This window comes from Dipodomys merriami, unplaced genomic scaffold, assembly GCF_024711535.1.
Source record: "Dipodomys merriami isolate MVZ:Mamm:240054 unplaced genomic scaffold, mDipMer1.0.p SCAF_336, whole genome shotgun sequence".
NCBI lineage: Eukaryota > Metazoa > Chordata > Mammalia > Rodentia > Heteromyidae > Dipodomys > Dipodomys merriami.
The window spans coordinates 199,271-220,058 of record NW_027204893.1 but is presented as its reverse complement, the minus strand read 5'-3'; the positions used below and the strand labels follow the sequence as shown (position 1 = coordinate 220,058).

The 20,788-nt window shown below is 42.2% G+C and overlaps 1 protein-coding gene across 1 annotated transcript; it reads right to left on the bottom strand.

The window, feature by feature from the left end:
• Positions 1-6,814: 6,814 nt before the first annotated feature.
• On the bottom strand, positions 6,815-20,699 carry LOC138803172 (NADH dehydrogenase [ubiquinone] 1 alpha subcomplex subunit 8). The gene is made up of 4 exons (XM_069987000.1): positions 20,537-20,699; positions 12,086-12,249; positions 11,294-11,459; positions 6,815-7,134 (listed from the first exon to the last, which is right to left on the bottom strand). The coding sequence occupies exons 1-4, from the start codon at positions 20,585-20,587 to the stop codon at positions 6,997-6,999; spliced, it is 519 nt and encodes a 172-aa protein (XP_069843101.1). The 5' UTR covers positions 20,588-20,699; the 3' UTR covers positions 6,815-6,996.
• Between the last annotated feature and the right edge of the window lie 89 nt (positions 20,700-20,788).

Below are 20,788 nucleotides of genomic sequence, written 5' to 3'. Positions count from 1 at the left end.
TTTATGAATTCACTATTTGTTTCCCCACACTTGGGTTAATACTTGATATTATAAGTGTTCGCATTCTTGTTGAGTAAAATGGAATTTCATGGTGGTTTTACTTTGCATTGTTTTGATTGCTAGTGAGGGAAAACATCTTTTCACATTGGTCATTCTGATGTTTTCTGCAAGTGGCCTGTTTATAGCCTTTTTCCGTTTCCCTACTAGGGAGTTTATCTCCCAGATTCACTTCTGTCTCAAGCTTTCATTCCACTTCTGCCCTTTCTGCTTCTAATGCTCAGATCTCCTCTAGAATTCCACCTGCTGCCTCTCCCCAGCTCCTATTGGTGAATCTTCCCCGTCCAGCTCCAGGTTTAGCCAGCCTGAATCCAAGAGGGAAAAACGCGGCTCAGTGTGTGTGTGTGTGTGTGTGTGTGTGTGTGTGTGTGTGTGTGTGTGTGTGTGTGTGTGTGTGTGTGTGTGTGTGTGTGTGTGTGTGTGTGTGTGTGTGTGTGTGTAACAAAAATAAAGCCAAATGAAAATATACCGAGGGCTCTCCTTTTTGTCCAATAGTGGTCATCACCGAGGCAGAATCTCCAGTTCAAATAGATGATTTCCAAAAGATTCCTCCATTAATTAAAGCCAAAGACTTCATAATTATCTTCTTAACCAACTCAACCCTAAATAATAATAAAGCTACATGAAATAAAATTCTAATAAGGAAAATGAATGATGAAGTCTTTGACTCTCTTCCATATCTTTCAAATAATATGAATGAACAGAAACAGCAGCCCCCAAATGCCCTCCTCATCCTAATCAAATTTCCAAATGAACCATCTAAATGGTTAGATCTATTTTAAGAAAATGATCAAAATCCTACTAGTATTCCCTCTATAGGTTGGCTAATAGAAAGACCATGTTACATGTAATTCTCAATATAGAAAAGAGCCAAGATGTTATTTCGTTCCGGTCCTTTATTTCACAGCTAAACAAAGTAACTTAGAGCCAAAGGTAGCTTGTGGAGACCACATAACACAGAGATGAAGCAACGTAGCCCTAACTCCTCTTCTTTGCCTAGATGCCCATGGCACTGATATGAGAGATCAGATGCTAAGGGATTTTCTCGAAAGTTCTTACACTTAAGCTCACCCCCTGAGACCTTCAGATCCTTATAAATCACCAGAACCACACAAGGCGCTACTTGTCCAACACACGATTAGATGATAGATAAAAATATATATGATAGATAAGATAGGTGATAGATAAGACTGATGATAGATAAGACAGCTTCAGTGACAAGTAAAAGGATTAATATTATCATTTTCTTTTTTCACATCAACCCTTCTACCAGAGCAGCAGAACTGACTAAAACACGGCTTCCAGAAAGGGCATGCCTGCTTAATTTGCATTCAACTTTCAAATTAAAGAAATACTGGCATGCAATTATATTTATTACCATAGTCTAATTTGACCTTTCATACATCCTCCCTTCATTTCACAGGCAACATTTTTCCTGAGATTGTCACAGGGATTTCTTGGTGTGTGTGTGTGTGTGTGTGTGTGTGTGTGTGTGTGTGTGTGTGTGTGTATGTGTGTGTGTGTGTGTGTGTGTGTGTGTGTGTGTGTGTGTGTGTAACAAAAATAAAGCCAAATGAAAATACACCGAGGGTTCTCCTTTCTGTCCAATAGTGGTCATCACTGAGGCAGAATCTCAAGCTCCCTCCCTTTCATGGAAACAGCACCAGTGTTTATTCTGTGTTCACAACAAACCAGGTTGCAGTTCTTGGATAAATGGTGGTGGTATAGCATTCACTCAATAAATTGAGTTCTCAAACATTAGCTGCATATGAGCTGCTGTGTCTGAAGGAAACAATGGGAAAAAAACAATGGGAAACAAGAGGTGCTGATTATGCAGAAGAAGGACCAGAGGAGTGATGTAAAAGCTGCTCCTGAACAGAAGATGAGGTTTCCCAGAGCAGACATGATTTGAACTGAATCTTGAGCAAAGGGTCACTAAGAAGAGGTTGGGGAAGAATTTGGGGCAGAAGATGCAGCCTGAAACCCTCCTCCATCAGCTCCATTTCAACGATCATTTCTCTGAGAGACTCTGCAAAGCCTGTTTCCTAGACAGAGCTCCATAGTGCCATCACCCAGTAACTCAGTCTCATAGTTCACCTTGTTTAGTTCATTCTCAGAGTTTACCCCACCCCAAATCATCTTGCTTCCATGTGAAACTGTCTGCTGGCTCCACCTCAGGAACAGAGGCTCCTGGAGAAGAGTTTCCCTGTCAGTCTCATTGTATTGTCCATGCCTACATGACAACTAGCACATAGCAGGCTGTAAACTACTGGCTGAATAAATTAGCTAATTACTTAGCTAATTAATTAATGTATTTCTAGCATTTCAGTTATAACTACACCCCCTTTTCTCCCACCGAAGAAAGGATGAATGTAAATAGGCTAGAATGACAATGTTTACTATAAAATATGGATGCCCAAGCCACATGCTAGACCAATTAAAGCAGAATCTCAGGGGGTGAGATCTGGATATGAGTTCTCCAAAATCTCTAGGTGTCTTCTACATGCATCCAAGCTGAGAATCAGATGGCCTTGAGGACAGAAGTGTGGCTATTGGAACCAGAGAATCACCATTCATTTATCCTATGTTCCACCTCCTCTCTGTGAAGCAAAGTTCACAAATTTGCAAATTTCAGTATCTTATTTAAACAAATTACTAGTGGCACACATTATAAATGATCAAGACCCACAAAGACATCACTACATCCAAACTGAGACTTCCTAGGTGGTAGAAGCAACTTCTAAAAAGCCCAACCACATCACCATCTGTATTGGGGCATAGGAATACAATATTATATACAAAGCATTATAGCTTGGGTTCGATCATTCCAAAGATGGCAATTTAGCCACAAAGAGTCATTCCTATTTCTACATAGAAGGAATTCGTTTATTTGTGGTTTTGTAGTTGGGGTAGGGTTGGAAGTGCTCTGGAAAGATAAACATGGGGGACAGACATTTCCTGGATGTCTGTCATGTAGTGGGTATTAGACTATAGAAAAGGAAAATAAAGCCAGGCACTGGTGACTTACACCTGTGGTCTTTGCTACTCAGAAGGCTGAGATTTGAGGATCATGGTTCAAAGCCAGCCCAAGCAGGAAAGTCCATGAGACTCTATCTCCAATTAACCACCAGAAACCCTGAAGTGAACTGTGGCTAAAAGTGGTAGAGCACTAGCCTTGAGCACAACAGCTCAGAGACAGCGCCCAGGCCCTAAGCTCAAGCTTAGGTTGTCAGCGTGACATTTATCAACACTACAGCATGCATTTCCTGTGTATAGGTCATGAAACATTCATGATCCTATCAGAAAGCCAGCACTACAATTTTGTCCCCACCTTTAAAAAATTTTTTAACAGTCAAGGATCATATAAGGTCCAGAAAGACTAAGTAACTAACTGGTCTAGGATCATACACAGCTACTAAATGACAGGCCTGGGTTCAACTCAAGATTAACTACAGAGCTCCTTGCTCAGCCATCAAACTATATTGTCTCATGGGTGCAATGGGGCAGGAAGTCACTTCTGGCCCTAGGAAGTAGAGGCTTCCTGGGGAAGACAGGACTAGTGTTTGCCTTGGAAGATAGGTAGAGGTTCAAGAGACAAGAAATGAAGAAACAATGGTTTCCTGACAATAGATAGCAATAGTATCTTAGAAGTTGGAAAGCAATTTAGTAGTGGCCCTCGGTAGAGTGTAGGGTACATGATAAAAAGTGGGGAAGGAAGATGGGCCAGGCCATGACCAGATTATAGAGTATCAGAATGCCAGTAAAGATGTAAACTTTCTTTAAGATGCATTTGGAAGCCATGGAAGGTTTAACAGCAGAAGCACAGGCAATAAACTGGAAGATAGACCAAATGGGAAGATGGCAAGGGGAGACTGCTTAGGAAGTAGTGTTAATAATCCAGGAAGCATACTGGGATGATGAGATAAAAGGGGGAGTAGAAAGGTGAGAGGTTAAAGAAGAAATTCAACAGGATTCAGTACTGGATTGGAAGTTGGAGAGGAGTGAATGGAAGGAGCCAAAGATGCATTTCATGTTTTGACACTGAGAGGATGGAGACCCCATGGACTCTGATAGGGAAGACAGGAACAGGCGTGGCAGAGGAAAGGGGGTAGATAAATTTCCTTTGGGAATATAAGGAATTAAGTGTCATTATTATCAAGCCAAACCATTAAGAAGATTTTCTTATTTGAAGTCTGCTCAGGGATCCTTCACTGTTTTTGAATTGTTCTGTGACCTTTTACCTACTGACATTGAGACGTGCATTTGTTGTAAGAAATTATCTTTAATTATTTAGCTCCTTCTGTCCTAGAAGTCTATGATGTCGTGTAATTCCATCAAGAGTACAGGAAAGCCAGTTCCTTTGTTCAAGGAATTCAAAGCAAGGTGGAGAGAGAGGAAGACAAGAACTGCTGTCCAAATTGGGGAAAAGTTAAAACATCCTACAATTGAATTTGAAGCCATTAGCAGTTCAGCAATGTGTTGCTCCGATACCAAAGAGGTGAATTAACAGCTGGGTGGTGACAAGTGCTAGACACTGCAGTGGGACAGCTTAGTCAGGCATGGATTCCTGCTCTCAGATCCAAGTATTTTATCCCTTTGTTACCCAATGTGTCGTTAATGGACCAATATACTGACTACACTCGTCACACCAAGACCTGTTCAATTGGAATTTTCACTTTAGTATCTCCAAAGGATTTATATGCATTGGTGCGTATTACATCCTTATTATATTATCTCCTGGTTAATATTATATCTTTAATATTAAGGACATGGGATTTGCCATCCGATTTAATGGGGTAAACCACTTACCACTTAAACCACCAGGTCATATCTCCTGACCTGCTTTCTCATACATAAAACCAGGCCACAGTCTGACTCCTTAGCGGAGTTTGAAAAGAGCCTGGGAGCTTTCAAAAGCCTCATGCCGGGTCACACTACAGAATTAATTAAACTAGACTCACAGCCAGAGGCCAGTGGCTCACACCTGTAATCCTAGCTAGTCAAGAGGCTGAAGACCTGGAGGATCAAAATTCAAAACTAGCCTGGGAAGAGAAGTACAAAAGACTGGTCTCCAATTAGCAAGCAAAATACCAAGCTGGAGACATGGCTCAGGTGGTAGAGCATCTGTTATAAACAAGCAAACCTAAAATAGCATGAGTCCTGAGTTCAAACTCTATTACGGCCAGATATACAATAAATAAGACAATAAAAATAAGGTCAGACCCACCAGGGGTGGGATTGACATCAGTATTTAAAGGTACCCAGGTGATTCAAACGAGCTGCCAAGGCCAAGGGCCACCACTGGTGGTTTTGAAGGACAACATGGCCATTAAGCCGGACAATTCACTATAATCTTCTTTCTACCACTTCTCTCTAGAAGCTGGAGTCCCTTACTCTCTCCCAATGCCTCAGTTCCTTCATCCCTGCAATGGGTTTGACATAAAAGGGTGTAACATTCAAAGGGGTCTGGCATGGAAGGAGTTGACACAAACACTTTGCTCAAGGCAAAGAGGTCAATGAGTGTTGTTTACATAAAACCCAGCTTCCTTCACAGAAAGAACCTGGGAAGTAACAGGTAGGTTGATGGATCCCATACATGCCAATCTATAGCCCTGCTCATACTTTCTTCACCAGAGGAAACTTGATTAAGAACTTGGCTACCCAACAGTTAAAGGGCTGTACTTCAGTTGTTTTTTTTTTTTTTTTAACTGCAATAGCCTAAAAAAGTTGGAGAATTTAAGGCAAAGACATCTGGCAAGAATTTTGGCAGAAAAAGTGGAGTTTCACCCACAATGCTTTCAACTGTGGGGTCGGCAGGAGGTGGGGAAGGGGTACGGCAGATCACACACAGCTTCTCCTTAAACAACTGCCCTCAAATACTTTGTACAATGAACCCTGTACCTCCTCTACCTAATGCTTTCCAGTCTCCCCACCTAGAGAATCTAGGATAGCCATATGAAAGACTTAATCTCCCTTTACTTTTTATAGCCCAGCAAATGAGAAACCAAAACCCAGGGAGTCAAGATGGCTCATGAAGAGCACTGTATGATGCTAAGTTACAACCAGAAGGTGTAGAGCAACCCAGTCAGATGGAGAGGAAATAGCCTATAGTGGAAAGAGAATTGGAGGGGGCTGGAGGCTCAGTGCTTTGAACCAAACAGCTTTATAAACACTTGTGGCTCTAACCTGCGCAGGAGGTAGATAAGCATGTACTCTTTAGTTTGTCCTCAAACGCAACCTCTCACAAGAGGTTAAGGAACACACCCAAGGTTGGAACTGACACTCAGACCTCCCCACTTCCTGCCTTTGGAGCTGGGAGCTCAGCCTCCACCTCCCTTGTCTATCAGGAAAAACATCTGGGTTATAATGCCAGTGGATGGGCTATCAAGGGGAAATGGTGGAAGTTAGGTTCTTTAAGAAACTGAGCAAGACTCCATCAGACCCAGCCAGGAGCCCCTCCCCTGCCCTGGGTCACAAAGCTCACAAGGCTTTTTACATCTATCCTGCATGGTCCCCTGGAATGACCTGTAGGGAAACGATTTGCTTGAAATGTTGAATATGAAGCAAGAGTCTCCAGAATGTATGGACATGGTTGTACCCAGAGGAGTTGCTGGAGGTAACCAGCCATTCCTCTGTGGCTCCCCTGCCACACCAGTGCAAAGCATGAGCAACGGGCAGGACCACAAGAATTGAAAAAGCAAAGGGAAGTCATCTTTAAAGGTCACAAGGTTATATAAAACATAATAAAATACAACTGTTTCCTTTAAAAATTTTAATGGACAGGAAATTGTATAGAATTTCTGCCAAGTCACATAAATTAACTTTTTTGTTAATGTTTGTGATCCAGGAAAGAAGGCGCTATCGGGTGATGCAAGCTCCAGGGGTGTCTCCATCAGCGCTGTCTGGATGCATGACTGAGTATGGGCCCCGGAGGCAGCCTTACAGGCTCCAGAAATAAAGGCGGCTGCCCTGTTTGGCAGGCTTCAGATCCCCTTCTATCTCAGGGTTGGGCTCCGGTCTTGCTCTTGAGTGATAGGGATTCTCCGGTAAAGGTCGATCTGTTTCCACTTTGGTGACCTGGAAAGGGTGAAGAAGGAAGAGGCAAAGTTCAGAGTGAGGCTGGAGCAGTCTGTGACTGTCAGTGAGACCCCTGGTATCTCTGCTCTGACTTCAAAACCCCAACTTACATTTAGACTCAGTTATCCTTAACTGTCCTTGACCTTCCATGTGGTGAAAGGCAAGACTGGGGCACACTGTCCAGTGAGGGAGATTCTTCCCTGACCCAGTACCTAGTGATTATAACTGAGACATAAACTACGTAGGAAAGGAGAGGACTCTGCAGCACACCTCATCCACGCTGGAGGTGGGAGGCCTGGACTATTTTCTAAGAGGTAACACTTGGCTTCAATCTTGAAGGAAGTGCAGGAAGGAGCCAGGAAAATTAGAGAGGAAGACACTGGGAGTGAACAAGGGGTACACAGGATGACAACGACATGTCTCTAACATGGCCAAAGTAAAAGGCTGTGGGAGGAGTGGGGAGGTGCAGCAGTTAACCACGCTCTTAAATTAATGCTGTCCAACGCAGTGTTTCACCCTCCTCACATCTGCAGAGGGTCACCAAGGCTACTTCACTAGTAGCAGAACTATGACACTAAAGCCATGGAAAGCCTGACCCAGTACTGAAGACAAAGGGCAAGAAACAATGGGCAAAAGTACCAGGATGTTAACCAGAGGGTGATACGGACTACCAAGGCAGGAAAGTAACCAATCATACCTGTAGACTGGAAAATGGGAAAATAGACTGTAAAAAGACAAGACCAGAACCAGAAAGCTGAGCCAGCAGACCAAGAGAGATGATGAAATACTGAAACCTCTGATGGCCAAAATCTCAAATTTTTACTTTAAAGGCAAGGAAACAGAACCAGAAAAGAGGGCCCAGTTATCAACCACCTTCTGATTGTTACTTTAGTGGTGTAAACTCTTAAGTCACCTCATATCACCTGACCACAACTTTTGAGATCAAAACTTTCAGGTATTCGACCATAATTACTGTAACTACCATATAACCACCATAAGTGACATTGCAGGTGAGGGGCCAGACAGAAGGATTCATACCTAAGACAAAGATACTCAGTAATAGCAGAATTAGATCTGAATGAAACTAGTATCCAAGTCTAGAGCAGTCTGCTGTTTGTTTGCTTTGTTCCTTCCTGCCTGGAATGCCAAATGCCCCTAGCTGGTATTGGAAACTCTTTTTAGCCACTGAAGAGCTGGGGGATGAGTTGAAATGGTAGAGCACTTACTTAGCATCCATGCCCACATCCTCCACTTACTGATGAAACAGATCAAGGTGCATCACATACATAAATTACTTTGTTAAATGGCAAAAAATTAAATACATCACCTAAAAATTAAGACAGTGAGGGAAGGAGTGGGGTATAGGATGGGTGGTAAGAATGTTAAAGGGGATGATGATGCTCATCAAGAGGCACAGTATTCATAAACTGCTCTGTCGAATGGCAATTCCTTTGTACAACTACATAAAGAAAATAAAAATATATTAATTTTTTTTATAAAATGTAAAATAATCGTTTGCCTCTTGAAAGAAAAAGAATTGATGATATTGCCAGGTACTAGTGGCTTATGCCTCAGATCTCAGCCTCCTGAGAATCGTGGTTCAAAGCCATTCTGGGCAGGAAAGTCTGTGAGACTCTGATCTCCAATAAACTAACCAAAAAGCTGGAAGTGGAATTGTGGCTCAACTGGCAGAATGCTACCTTGGGCAAAAGAGTCAGCACCCAGGCCCTAAGTTCAAGCCCCAGAATCAGCAAAGAAAAAAAAAAAAAAAGAGGAAGAAGATAAAAATGTTTCTCAAACCTGAAATATTTAAGGAGAACAAATTATTAAGAACAATAAACCAACTTCCTCTTCTGCACCACCCCCAAAATGGTAAGAAACATGTGGTCAAACCAACTACTAAACCACCTGGAGCAGTCTGCTTAACATTCAACTCCCTATTTGCAAAAGGGGACTCTGAATAGCTTAAAGAATCAATGGGATGAAGCTGAAAAATACACATAAGATACATCCTTATGTATATTAGGATGGATATTATCTATTCCTTAAGATTTTTTAATAGTATAAAAATGATGGGATTATAGCTGGGCGCTGGTGGCTCATGCCTGTAATCCTAGCTACTCAGGAGGCTGAGATCTGAGGATCAGGGTTCAAAGCCAGCTCGGGCAGGAAACTCCATGAGACTCTTATCTCCAATAAACCACTCAGAAAACCAGAAGTGGCGCTGTGGCTCAAGTAGTAGAGCTCGAGCCTTGAGCTGAAGAGCTGAGGGACAGCGCCCAGGCCCAGAGTTCAAACTCCACAACCTCCCACCCGGGAGGGTCAGAAACTTTAGGGAAAGATGTGACATCGAGCCAACATCAGAAGAGTAAGCATAAGTTCACCAAGGAATGTTGGAGGGAAGGGTAATCTATAGAAATAGAATGCAAAAGTGAATGAAGTAAGGCTCCCCTCAGCTGACTATCTTTCTAGAAGGGGCTTGGATACTAAATTGAAGTAGGGGGCTAAAAACTGAGCAACAGCATGGGGAGGTGAGTTCAAGCCCAATTGCAAGCACCAAAAGGGAGGGGAAGGAAGGAAAGAAGGAAAGAAGGAAGGAAGGAAGGAAGGAAGGAAGGAAGAAAAGATGGAAGGAAGGAAGGGAGGAAGGAGAAATAAATATAATTTTGGAAGTTATAACTATGATAACTTTTTTATTTTTCAGGGTTTAAAAATATCAATACAAAGGCTCAAGAATAACATGTTTTGTCAACTGTATGACTTGTAATTCTCTTGTCATATGGCAGAAATGAGAAAAGCTAATTCCCACTACTTAAAATAAGCTGGTTCAGCATAGCAACAGACATTATCTGAAGTAAAAGTAATTGTCAGATCTAGCAATAAATACATTAATAAATGAAGGCTGAGGTAGTCTGTTACGTAGGACCCTAAGCTTCTGAGCAAACTGTTCGTGGATGCTATATATAAAGAAAAGAGTACTCTAACTAAGGTTTGACTTGTTGCCCTGGTACTATGCAAGGGACATACAAGCTCCCTTAAATAATTCTCAAAGAAAATAAATCTTATACTATTGGCTCAAGATGCCATAGCAATTATGCAGTGGAACTGATTCAAATCTGTGTTCACTCAAACCTTATTTTCAGCCTCCACACCCTGCCACCTGTGCTGTCTCAGGACTGAAGGACACTTGGGATGAAGCAGAGGGGACAGGATGGATCACTAAAGGCCTGAATGCTGTGACACAGCAAGGGCGATTTAGCTTACTGCAATGGGAGTCCTTCCTGGAGTTTTAAAAGGAAAGAGAGAGATGTATGATTTATTTTCCACAGAGATTATCCTATAGTGAATGTCATTTGTGGGTTTTGTTTTTTTTTTAGATAAAAAGAGTAAGTGTATTTGAAGGTGAAAAGACAGCTGTGAAAGAAAGTAGCTAGAGTCTCCGTCTAGAGAGGGATCTAAAGGGAGTCCCAGAGATGTAGTTTTGTCCCTAAATTCTATTTCCAAGAATGAATGGGATGTGTAGGGATCAAATCCACCCACCCTCCACTCCCAGACATGCATGCAGCTGCAGTTAGGGACTCCTTCACAATAAGTAACATCGGTGGAGCCAGTGAGAGAATTAAAAAGCATTCCAGAAAATGCTAACACACTAATGATCAATGTAGTATAAAAAAAAAAAAGAGTAGAGAGAAATAAAGACATCCAGGCTTCTAGTTCTGTTTCAACAGGTGGTGGAGTCAGGACCCATTAAGTAATGTAGGAGAAAGAGGAGAGAAACACTCCTTGTAGCTACCACTGCATCCTTTCTAAATTTTAGATATGCTCCTAAACACCTGGTACAACCATGGTTCGGTTTCCCCAGGGAATCCTACTCAAGGAGGTGACCCAATAGTGCTTCACTAATGTTTTGTTTAACCCCCTCCACTCCTTCTAGATAATTTGAGAATTAACCAAAAACAAATCTGCCCATGCTACGGTGCCTATTTTAAGGAATATTTTCATTAAAAATCCTCCCTCTGCCTTGTGGATAACCACTCAATAATCAATCAGTATTGCAAAGCTGACTTCTCTCATCTTGCCTTTTCTCAGAGACCCCTTCTGCACCTCCAGTCTTTGCCCCTCCCCCTGGGTCAACCAGGCCCCCACAGAAGTCTCTTACCTTGGACAGCTCTCCCAGGTCAGGCCGCACCCAGCCCAGTTTCTCCAGCACACACTCATCAAACTTTGCCTGCTGTTTGCGACAGTAACGAAGTGACTGCAGTCTGGAATAATCGACGCAAGTCCAATATTCTGTAAAAGGCTCCGCACAATGACGCTTTATCTGCCTGGAAAGAAGGGCTAGGGGTTAGGGGCAGCTGGCCTAGATAACCAAATACACAGTCTTGCTTTCTGATAAGTATAGGAGTGATCACCACTACCTCACAAGGCAACTTCAAGACCCTTCAAGTTGCAAACCTACTTTATGCCACAAAGAGACGGGATTGCGCATTTTACTCAAGAGAACTCACCTGGCACCTATTTATTCTTTTCTTCATATCCAACCCTCAAGAGGACCAGCTGAACAAACAAAGAGAAGGAAGCTCAGGCAGAGCTGGTCGTGCTGTGAGGAGCCCCAGGTGTGCTGGTCGCACAATGGCCAAACTAAAGGCCTGCTCAACACTTCTCTCCATTACAAAGAGGTGTTGTAAATCAGTAGCAATCTGAATGAATGGCTGCCAACAGCACTGGGCTAAGATGTTTTTGGTAGCTTTTCAAAAGTTTCACAGTAATGCACTACTGCACGTAAGACGACGTTGCTTTACGGATTAGCAACTGGTCTGACTTCAAAACCTTCCTACTTCCTAATAAAATTACCCCTTCGATTTATTTCAATTAGATGAATGTTCACTTATGCACTTGTGAATACCCCAATCTTTCAACCACACAGGGTTTGATACCAAAAGGTGTTTACCTAAAGAAGTTCAGAGCACATTTGTTGACCAGCTTGCCTTCCTCGAGACACCTCCTAGGATCCTTCTCTTCCCAGCGACAGAGCATGAACTCCTTGTTGGGTTTATCACACTGAGCCCCATAGTGGTGGGCTGCGGCTTTAAGCACACCAGAGCTGAGCTTCACCTGGGAAAGACATGAGAGAAAGACCGCAGACTGAGCCAGAGCACCACTTCCTCAGTGTCACCTTGGGCTGGTCAAAGCACACCACCACAAAGATCGCCTTATTCTGAGTTCACTGAGAAAAGTATATGGGATCACATAATCATTCTTTACAATTGCTTTAGATACAAGCTCTATCACATGTACTGTTCTCTTTACCTTTACAGCAATCTAAGTTGACATAACCATTCTATTTTCAAGATGAAGAGACGGTAGTCCTACTAGAATCTAGCTTACGAGTTTGGAGACTTCTGGGATCCAGGAGGAGGAAACAACTCTGGGGAACTTGGCTAAGCTTACACTTTAGGAATAAAATGAACAGTATAAAGATACAGGAAAGTCCCAGAGGACTAAGAAATTCTGTTCAGTTAGAAAGAGTGTCTTTACCAGGAAATTAATAAAATACTAGAATCTGTACTTTTTTAAAAAGCATAACTCAGAGCAGATGGCAACCATGGCAACCTCCCTCAGTTGTAGTCTAGGACATTTTGTTTCTTTTTTCTTTTTTTCTTTGCCAGTCTTGGGGCTTGAACTTTGGACCTGGGCACTGTCCCTGAGTCTCTTTGTGCTCAAGGCTAGCACTCTACCACTTGAACCACAGCACCACTTCTGGCTTTTTCTGATTAATTTATTGGAAATAAGAGTCTCACAGACTTTCCTGCGCATGCAGGCTTCAAAACCACAAACCTCAGATCTCAGCCTCCTGAGTAGCTAGGATTACAGGTGTGACACACCACTAGTGCCCGGCTAGGACGATTTTTTTTTTTTTCTGGTCAGTCCTGGGGCTTGAACTCTGGGCTTGGGCGCTATCCCTGTGCTCAAGGCGAGCGCTCTACCGCTTGAGCCATGGCGCCATTTCTGGTTTTCTGGTTTATTGGAGATAAGAGTCTCATGGACTTTCCTGCCCTGGCTGGCTTTGAACTGTGATCCTCAGATCTCAGCCTCCTGAATAGCTAAGATTACAGGCGTGAGCCACCACCAGTGCATCTACCCAATAGTTGGGGCAGCTAAGGTCCTACTTGCCTCTTATCTGTACTATCTTTTAGGTCACTGCCACAATGTTCCAGTTAATCACTGTAACCTAACACAGTTTTTTCTCATCTAGAATCTTTTCTCATTCTTCCCTTTCATAATCATCTTGGCTATTCTCTCAGATAAATACCCACGTTTTGGAATCTGTGTTCAAATTTATTATATGGGGGAAGGGTGTGCACTTCCAGAATACAGGTTGAGCATCTGCCCTTGAAATGCTGGGACAAAAGGTATTTTAGTTTTGAAATATTTGCATATACATAATCAGCTATCTTGAGACACAAGTCTAAACACAAAATTTACCTTGCACATAGCCTGAAGATAACTTTATACAGTATTTTTGGCAAGGGCAGGGGGTGTGGAGAGCCAGTCCTAGGACTTGAACTCAGGGCCTGGGCTCTGTCCTTGAGCTTTTTTTTTTTTTTTACCTCAAGGCTGGTGCTCTACCATTTGAATCATAACTTCACTTCAGTTTTTTTGGTAGTTAACTGGAGATAAGAGTCTAAGGAACTTTCCTGCCCAGCTTTGAAAAACCATCCTTAGATCTCAGCCTCCTGAGTAGCTAGGATTATGGGCATGAGCCACTGGTGCCTAGCACATACAGTATCCCCGCCCCCCCCCCCCCCCCCGCCCCCTGGTCCTGGGGCCTGGTCATTGTCCCTGGGCTCCTTTTGGCTCAAGGTTAGCACTCTATCACTTAAGCCACAGCACCACTTCTGGCTTTTTATGTAACTGGAGAAGTCTCATGTACTTTCCTGCCCGGGCTGGCTTCAAACTGCAATCCTCAGATCTCAGTCTCATGAGTAGCTAGGATTTCAGGCATGAGCCCAGCTACATACAATATTTTTAATGCATTGTGTTTTGACTGTAACCTGTCACATAAGGTCAGGTATGAAATTTTCTAATTGTGGAATCATGTTGGCATGCAGAGTTTTGGATTTGTGTCTCTGATTATGTATTGAGAATGCTCAACCATATATATATATATATATATTTTTTTTTTTTTTTAACTGTCAGAGAACATTTTCTTAGTTATCTTAATTAAGCTAGAAGCAGGGGTCACACACTCCCTAGAATGTAACCTTCAAGAGGGCAGGGATTTTCTTTATAATAGAGACTCAACACTGCAAAGGCACCAATTCTCCCTAAATGAAGGCACAATTAAATGTAATGTTTATTGGGGTACATCAAGTACTCAAAATAATGACTAGCACAAGTAGCTGATAAGCACCTTCTCTCTTTGTCAGGCAATGAAGATAGAATTTTTACAAAGACGGTAAGAATATTTGGACTATACCTTTTCATCTAAAAAATAGTATTTCTCTATCAATATTGAAGACATTCTTGCTCCCTAGCTAAAAATAACAGTTTCCTTCATATATAGAGATCTTGTATATTTCTTGTTTATTCCTTAGCACTTTAACATTATTGGTAGTATCTAAAAAGGTTATTTTTTTCTACTGGATTTTGAAACTGTGTATTGTTTGAACACTGTATATTCTCTCTAGCTATCTAACTGAACTCTTACTAATTCTGATATAAAACCAAGGGCATTATCAGATAATAACTACAATTTATAACAACTTGGGTTTTTTAAAAAAATATTATCTCCTTTTTTCCATCTTATTCTCTTTTCCTAACTTATTGCATTGGCTAAACCCTCTGGAACAGTAAAGGTGAATAACAATGAAAGCAGTCAGCTTTTGGTTGGTTTTTGTCTGTTTTCAGTTGTTTTTGGGTGCAAGATCTCACTATGCAGCCCGGGTAGCCTGGAATTCACTATATAGCTAAGATTTATCTCTAACGCAAGACCTTCCTTCCTCAGGTTCCCAAGCAAATAGGCAATTTTTCCCCTGCTTAAACTAAGAAGCAGTTTGGCATGATACTTACTGTTGGTATCTGAGATATAGTTGTTTGGCTATTCTTGTTGAAGGAGTTGATTTCTAATTCTAATTGATTTAGATTTAAAAAGACTAATATTTTTCTGATTATGTTTTTATTAACATATAAAGGTAATGAAGAGCATTAACATATTTTCTAAAACCAGACTCATTCACACTAGAATAAAATCTAGTGTGCCTTAGTATATTATATTTTAATCCACTACTGAGTTTGATTTGCAAAATTAAGAAATTTATTTATTTATTTATTTATTCTTGCCAGTCATGGAGCTTGAACTCAGGGTCTGGGCATTGTCCCTAAGCTTCTTTTGCTCAAGGCTAGCACTTTCCACTTGAGCCACAGAATCACTTCCAGCCTTTTCTGTTTATGTGGTACTAAAGAATAGAACCTGGGGCTTCATGCATGCTATGCAAGCACTCTATCACTGAGCCACATTACTAGCCCAAAATTAAAAATTTTAATGTAAGAAACTTCTATAGTTTTATTTTATTTATTTATTTTTTGGTCCGATCGTGGGGCCTGAACTCTGGGCCTGGGCACTGTCCCTCAGCTCTTCAGCTCAAGGCTAGCACTCTACCACTTGAGCCACAGTGCCACTTCCGGCTTATTTTTTTTTCTGCTTATGTGGTGCTGAGGAATCGAACCCAGGGCCTCATGCATGCAAGGCAAGCACTCTACCACTGAGCCACCTTTCCAGCCCTATAGTTTTATTTTTATGCACTTTATAGTTAGATTAAGTCACTATCAAGGTAAATGCAAGTAGAACATCTACATGCTATAGAAAGAGGAGACAAAAGTTATGGATATGCCTACTAAAATTACATATCCTATCAAAGTGAAACTTGTCATAACAATTTAACAAATTCACACTGAAATCTGTAAACTTTTGTATTAAAGTTTGATAGACATTTTTGCCTATTTTATTACCTATACACAGCTGGGCACATCAAAGCAAATACTCAAAACTTTGTCTTTGGTTTTGTGAGACAGGGTCTTGCCAATGTAGCCTAGGCTGGTCTGGAATTTACAGCTTCCCTAATAATGAGATTGCAGGTATGCACCATACTATGCCTTGCTTCATATTTGTTTTTTTTAAACTATTTTAAAAAATAGGTTAGCTGTTTACTTCATTTCCAAATGCATTAAAATATCCTTCAGTGATTGATTTAATTACTCATTTGCCCATGGCAATCATATTCAAAAAGAAGCCTACAGTATTATTTGCTTTGCTTCCTTACAAACATGGAGGTCCTATCAAAATAAAGGTATAAAATACCTGTGCTGTTAAACAGGCAAAACGCCATCCTTCACAAGGAAATAAAGGACGGATGACAGCCATCCATCAGACCTATTTCCTAAGTGATGAATGAGTGAGATGACAAGCTGATCATCTAGAGACCAGAACCCAGAATCAGTGACCTCCCAGTTCAACCTCTATCCATGACATCAACATTATTGTGATAGCAAAGAACTTGGGATGTCACCATGTCCCATTACCTGCTTCAACAAAACTGATAAGTTCCAAGAGCAATGACATTCTTTCACAGCTGCTAGCCATGAATACTCTCTTGAATTCATCCAGCTCCCTTTGTCTCAAGAACACATAATTTCAATATCCTTCCTCATTTAGACTCACATAGCCACCCTGTGCAGGAGGATTAGAGTCTGCAGGTGTGCAAAGTAAGGCAGAGAAAGTCATTATATACAGTCTTCCAATCTTGTAGTGCTGTTCTTGCTTCCTTAAACCATGTTTGCACCTCTTCTTATAGTACTTATACTATGCATTATGTTTTCTTTAATAGATGTGAAATGGGGCATATCGCTTATTTTATAGAACTGCTATGAGGATCAAATAAATTGCTGCATTAAAAAAAATAAAAACAACAACATGGGGCTGGGAAGGTGGCTCAGTGGTAGAGTGCTTGCCTTGCATGCACAAGGCCCTGGGTTCGATTCCTCAGCAACACATAAGCAGAAAAAAGCCGGAAGTGATGCCGTGGCTCAAGTGGTAGAAGCACTAGCCTTGAGCTGAAGAGCTGAGGGACAGCGCCCAGGCCCAAAGTTCAGGCCCCACGACAGACAGAAAAATAAATTAAAAAAATAAAATTTTCAAAAAAACTCCAAAAAAAATTAAAAATAGGTTGTGCATTGGTGGTTCATGCCTATAATTCTAGCCTCCTGAGTACAGGAGGATGATACCTGAGGATTTTGATTCAAAGCCAGACTGAGCAGGAAAATCCATACAACTCTTAAGCCAGACTGGGCAGAAAGTCCACAAGATTCTTATCTCCAATTAGCTGCCCCCCCCCCAAAAAAAGGCAGAAGTGGAGTTGTGGCTCAAGTGAGAGTGTTAGTCTTAAGCAAAAGAGCTCCAGGACAGCATCCAGGCCCTATGTTCAAGCCCCAGGATACATATACATGCATATATGCATACATGCATACACACACACACACAAATAATGAATAAAAAGGGTATCATCGGCTAGGCGCCGGTGGCTCACGCCTGAAATCTTAGCTACTCAGGAGGCTGAGATCTGAGGATCAGGGTTCAAAGCCAGCCAGGGCAGGAAAGTCAGTGAGATTCTCATCTCCAATAAACCACTAGAAAACCAGAAGTGGCGCTGTGGCTCAAGTGGTAGAGCACTTGCGTTGAGCTGAAGAGCTAAGGGACAGTGCCCAGGCCCAGAGTTCAAGCCCCTCAACTGACCCCTCCCCCCCCCCAAAAGTGTATCATCAAGCCGGGTGCTGGTTGCCCATGCCTCAGAAGGCTGAGCTCTGAGGATCATGCTTCCAAGCCAACCTGTGGAAGAAAGTCTGAAAGATTCTTTATCTCCAATCAACTACAAGCTGGTATGGGAGCTGTGTGGCTCAAGTGGTAGAGGGCTAGCCTTAAGCACAAAGCAGCTCAGGGACAGCACACAGGCACTGAGTTCAAGCCCCAAGACTGGCAAAAAAAAAAGTGCATCAACATTAACTATTTAAAAGTATACTTTCTGGGTGTTGGTGGCTCATACCCTGCTATCTAGCTACTCAGGAGTACGAGATCTGAGGATTGTGGTTCACCTCCAATTAAGCAGGGGGAAAAAAAAAAAGGCCAGAACTGGAGCTGTGCTCAAGTGGTAGAGTGCTAGCCTTGAGCAAAATAAAAGCTCATAGACAGTGTCTAGGCCCAGAGTTCAAGTCCCAGGATCCCAAGACTGGCACCAAAACAATTTTAAAAATTATATATGTAATTATATGTTGCATATAACTATATTGTACATGATTATAATATAATACACACATACATATATAATACATACTATATATAATACATATTTTTTACTCAAAATTGCAAAAATGTCAAAGGAATATTGAGCCCAAAGCATCTGAATATGTTTTCTATGGGAATGTAATGTAATGCCTTGTCAATGAGGTCTATGAGGAGTTTAACCACCTCCTCTTTCTTATGCCGACATCAGTCCAATGTTAGGTTGCAAATCTGACCAGATTCTTCAAGCTTTATTAATCCGTTGCTGAGTCCAATTAATTCCAGACACACATATTTGTTCTTTCCTCTCTGTAAGCACATTAGGATATCTTTCTCAATTTTTTTTTTGTCTTTTCTTGATATTGGGGATCGATCCCCAGGATGCTGCACTTGCTAGGCAAATATTTTGTCACTGAGCTACAATCCAACCCAATTATTTAACAGCCACTGAAACCAGTCTTCATAATTTACACTCCTTGTCCCTCTTCAATCTATGCTTCACTTCCTACATGATTTTTTTTTTTTTTGCTTGAACTCTGGGCCTCGAGCTCTAGCTCAGCTTTTTCACTCACTACTGACTTGAGCCAGGCTTCCACTCCCAGCTTTTTGCTGGCTAAGTAGAGATGAGAGTGGTGTGGGTTTGTCTGCTTGGGCTGGCTTCAGATAACATTTCTCAGACCTCAGTCTCCTGAATAACAAGGATTATAGGTCTAAGCCACTAAAGCTTGGCTCCTAAATGACAATTCTTATTTTACTCTGCTATGAAAACAAATTAATGCTAGGTCACAAGACCTATACACATGAAAGAAGAGAAAAGAAAGAGCTACTGGTTCTATGGCAGCATCTCTCTTGCCATCTTAAGCAAATGTCACATTTCTAAGTTCCTAATACTTTCTTGATCTGAGAAAAATAATAGATGATTGTCTCATAGGCATTTAGGACAAAATAAAGCAAAGCAATGCAAGTAAAACATTCAACATAATGCCTGGTAAAGTATTATTTTTGCCCTCCTACCCACTCCTGCCTCAAGTCTTTCGTTCTAATATCTTCCATTTCTCCCCTACCACCTCACTTACAGGATAAAGTCTAAACTGCTTGGTCTGGTCTTGTGAAAGTTACTTCCAAGTCCTACTTCAGCCCAAAGTATCTCTTCAGGCCTAGTGCCACCACCAACATTAGGGTCACAACAAACAGCATTTGGCTTGTTAAACACACAAGATTCTACCAAATCTCCACCAAGACTTCTTGGCTATTGAGCTTTTGCCTTTATTACAATACTTTAAAAGCAGACAGGGATTCGTGTTCTAACTCTACCATCCATTAAGCTATGTGACCTTGGCAAATCACTTGGACTCTTGGGGCCTGTTTTTGCTCTACAACATGGAAAGATGAACGATATCCTTGCTAGAAGGATTTGATGAATTGATGATGGGCTCCCAATAATGATCAGCATCCTGTCCGGCCCGCTGGTCTGCCTTTAGAAATGGCTCGATCATACTAGCGATATAGTCAATCATCTGTCTTTACTTCGTTTTCCTGAGCACTAACTACACTGTATTTCGGCTACCTGCATCCCCCTATTATATTATAAACTCGATGGAAGCAGGGATTTCGTCTCATTTTCTGCGTATTCAACACAACTATGCAAGTATCTCTTGGGTAAATGAATGCTGTAAACGCATCCAGCTGACAAGCACCCAAGCTGTTTGCAAGTTCTAGACCCATCGCGTTTTCCAGAGGCTCCCTAACTGCTGTCCACCGACAAGACGAGCACCTGGGGCGGGACAATCACCTCACACAGAGGTTTCAGCGACAGAAATTAAACGGTTGATACTTAAAATTAAAAATCATCATCCTCATCGTTATTCGCAGAAGCAGGTGGCTTGGACAGTGGAATTAGGACTGGGGAGATTACCGGCACAGTTTAGGGGACCATCGGGGGTCGACGTGTGAAGGGGAGCGGGAGGGGGACGCAGGCCGGGGGTCCGCAGAACTATGCACGCTGGGCCCAAGCCTAGGAAGCTGCAACCCCGCGTCCCGCTCGCCGGTCCTCCTGACGAACCTCACCTCATCCACTTTCAGCTCATCCAAAGTGGGCAGCTCCACTATTCCCGGCATGACGGCGGTAGCCTCTGCCCTGACCGAGCGCCCACAGCCGCGTCGCCCCCCGCGTCTCCTTGAACTCCCCTTTGCCCCGCCGGGCTGGCCCACACACACACCAACTACGCATGCGCAGCCAGCGGCACGCAGGCGCACAGCTTTTCCCAGCCGCAGTGACGACAGAGCGTGCGCGACACCTGGAAGTTCTGCGTCCCCCCC

Bases quoted from the DNA above. Each gene is read 5' to 3' on its own strand.
- LOC138803172 (XM_069987000.1), bottom strand. From the start codon at position 20,587: ATGCCGGGAATAGTGGAGCTGCCCACTTTGGATGAGCTGAAAGTGGAT. The intron at 12,250-20,536 runs GTGAGGTTCGTC...TGTCTTTCCCAG, and splicing joins ATGAGCTGAAAGTGGATGAG to GTGAAGCTCAGCTCTGGTGT. The intron at 11,460-12,085 runs GTAAACACCTTT...CCTTCTTTCCAG, and splicing joins TGTGCTCTGAACTTCTTTAG to GCAGATAAAGCGTCATTGTG.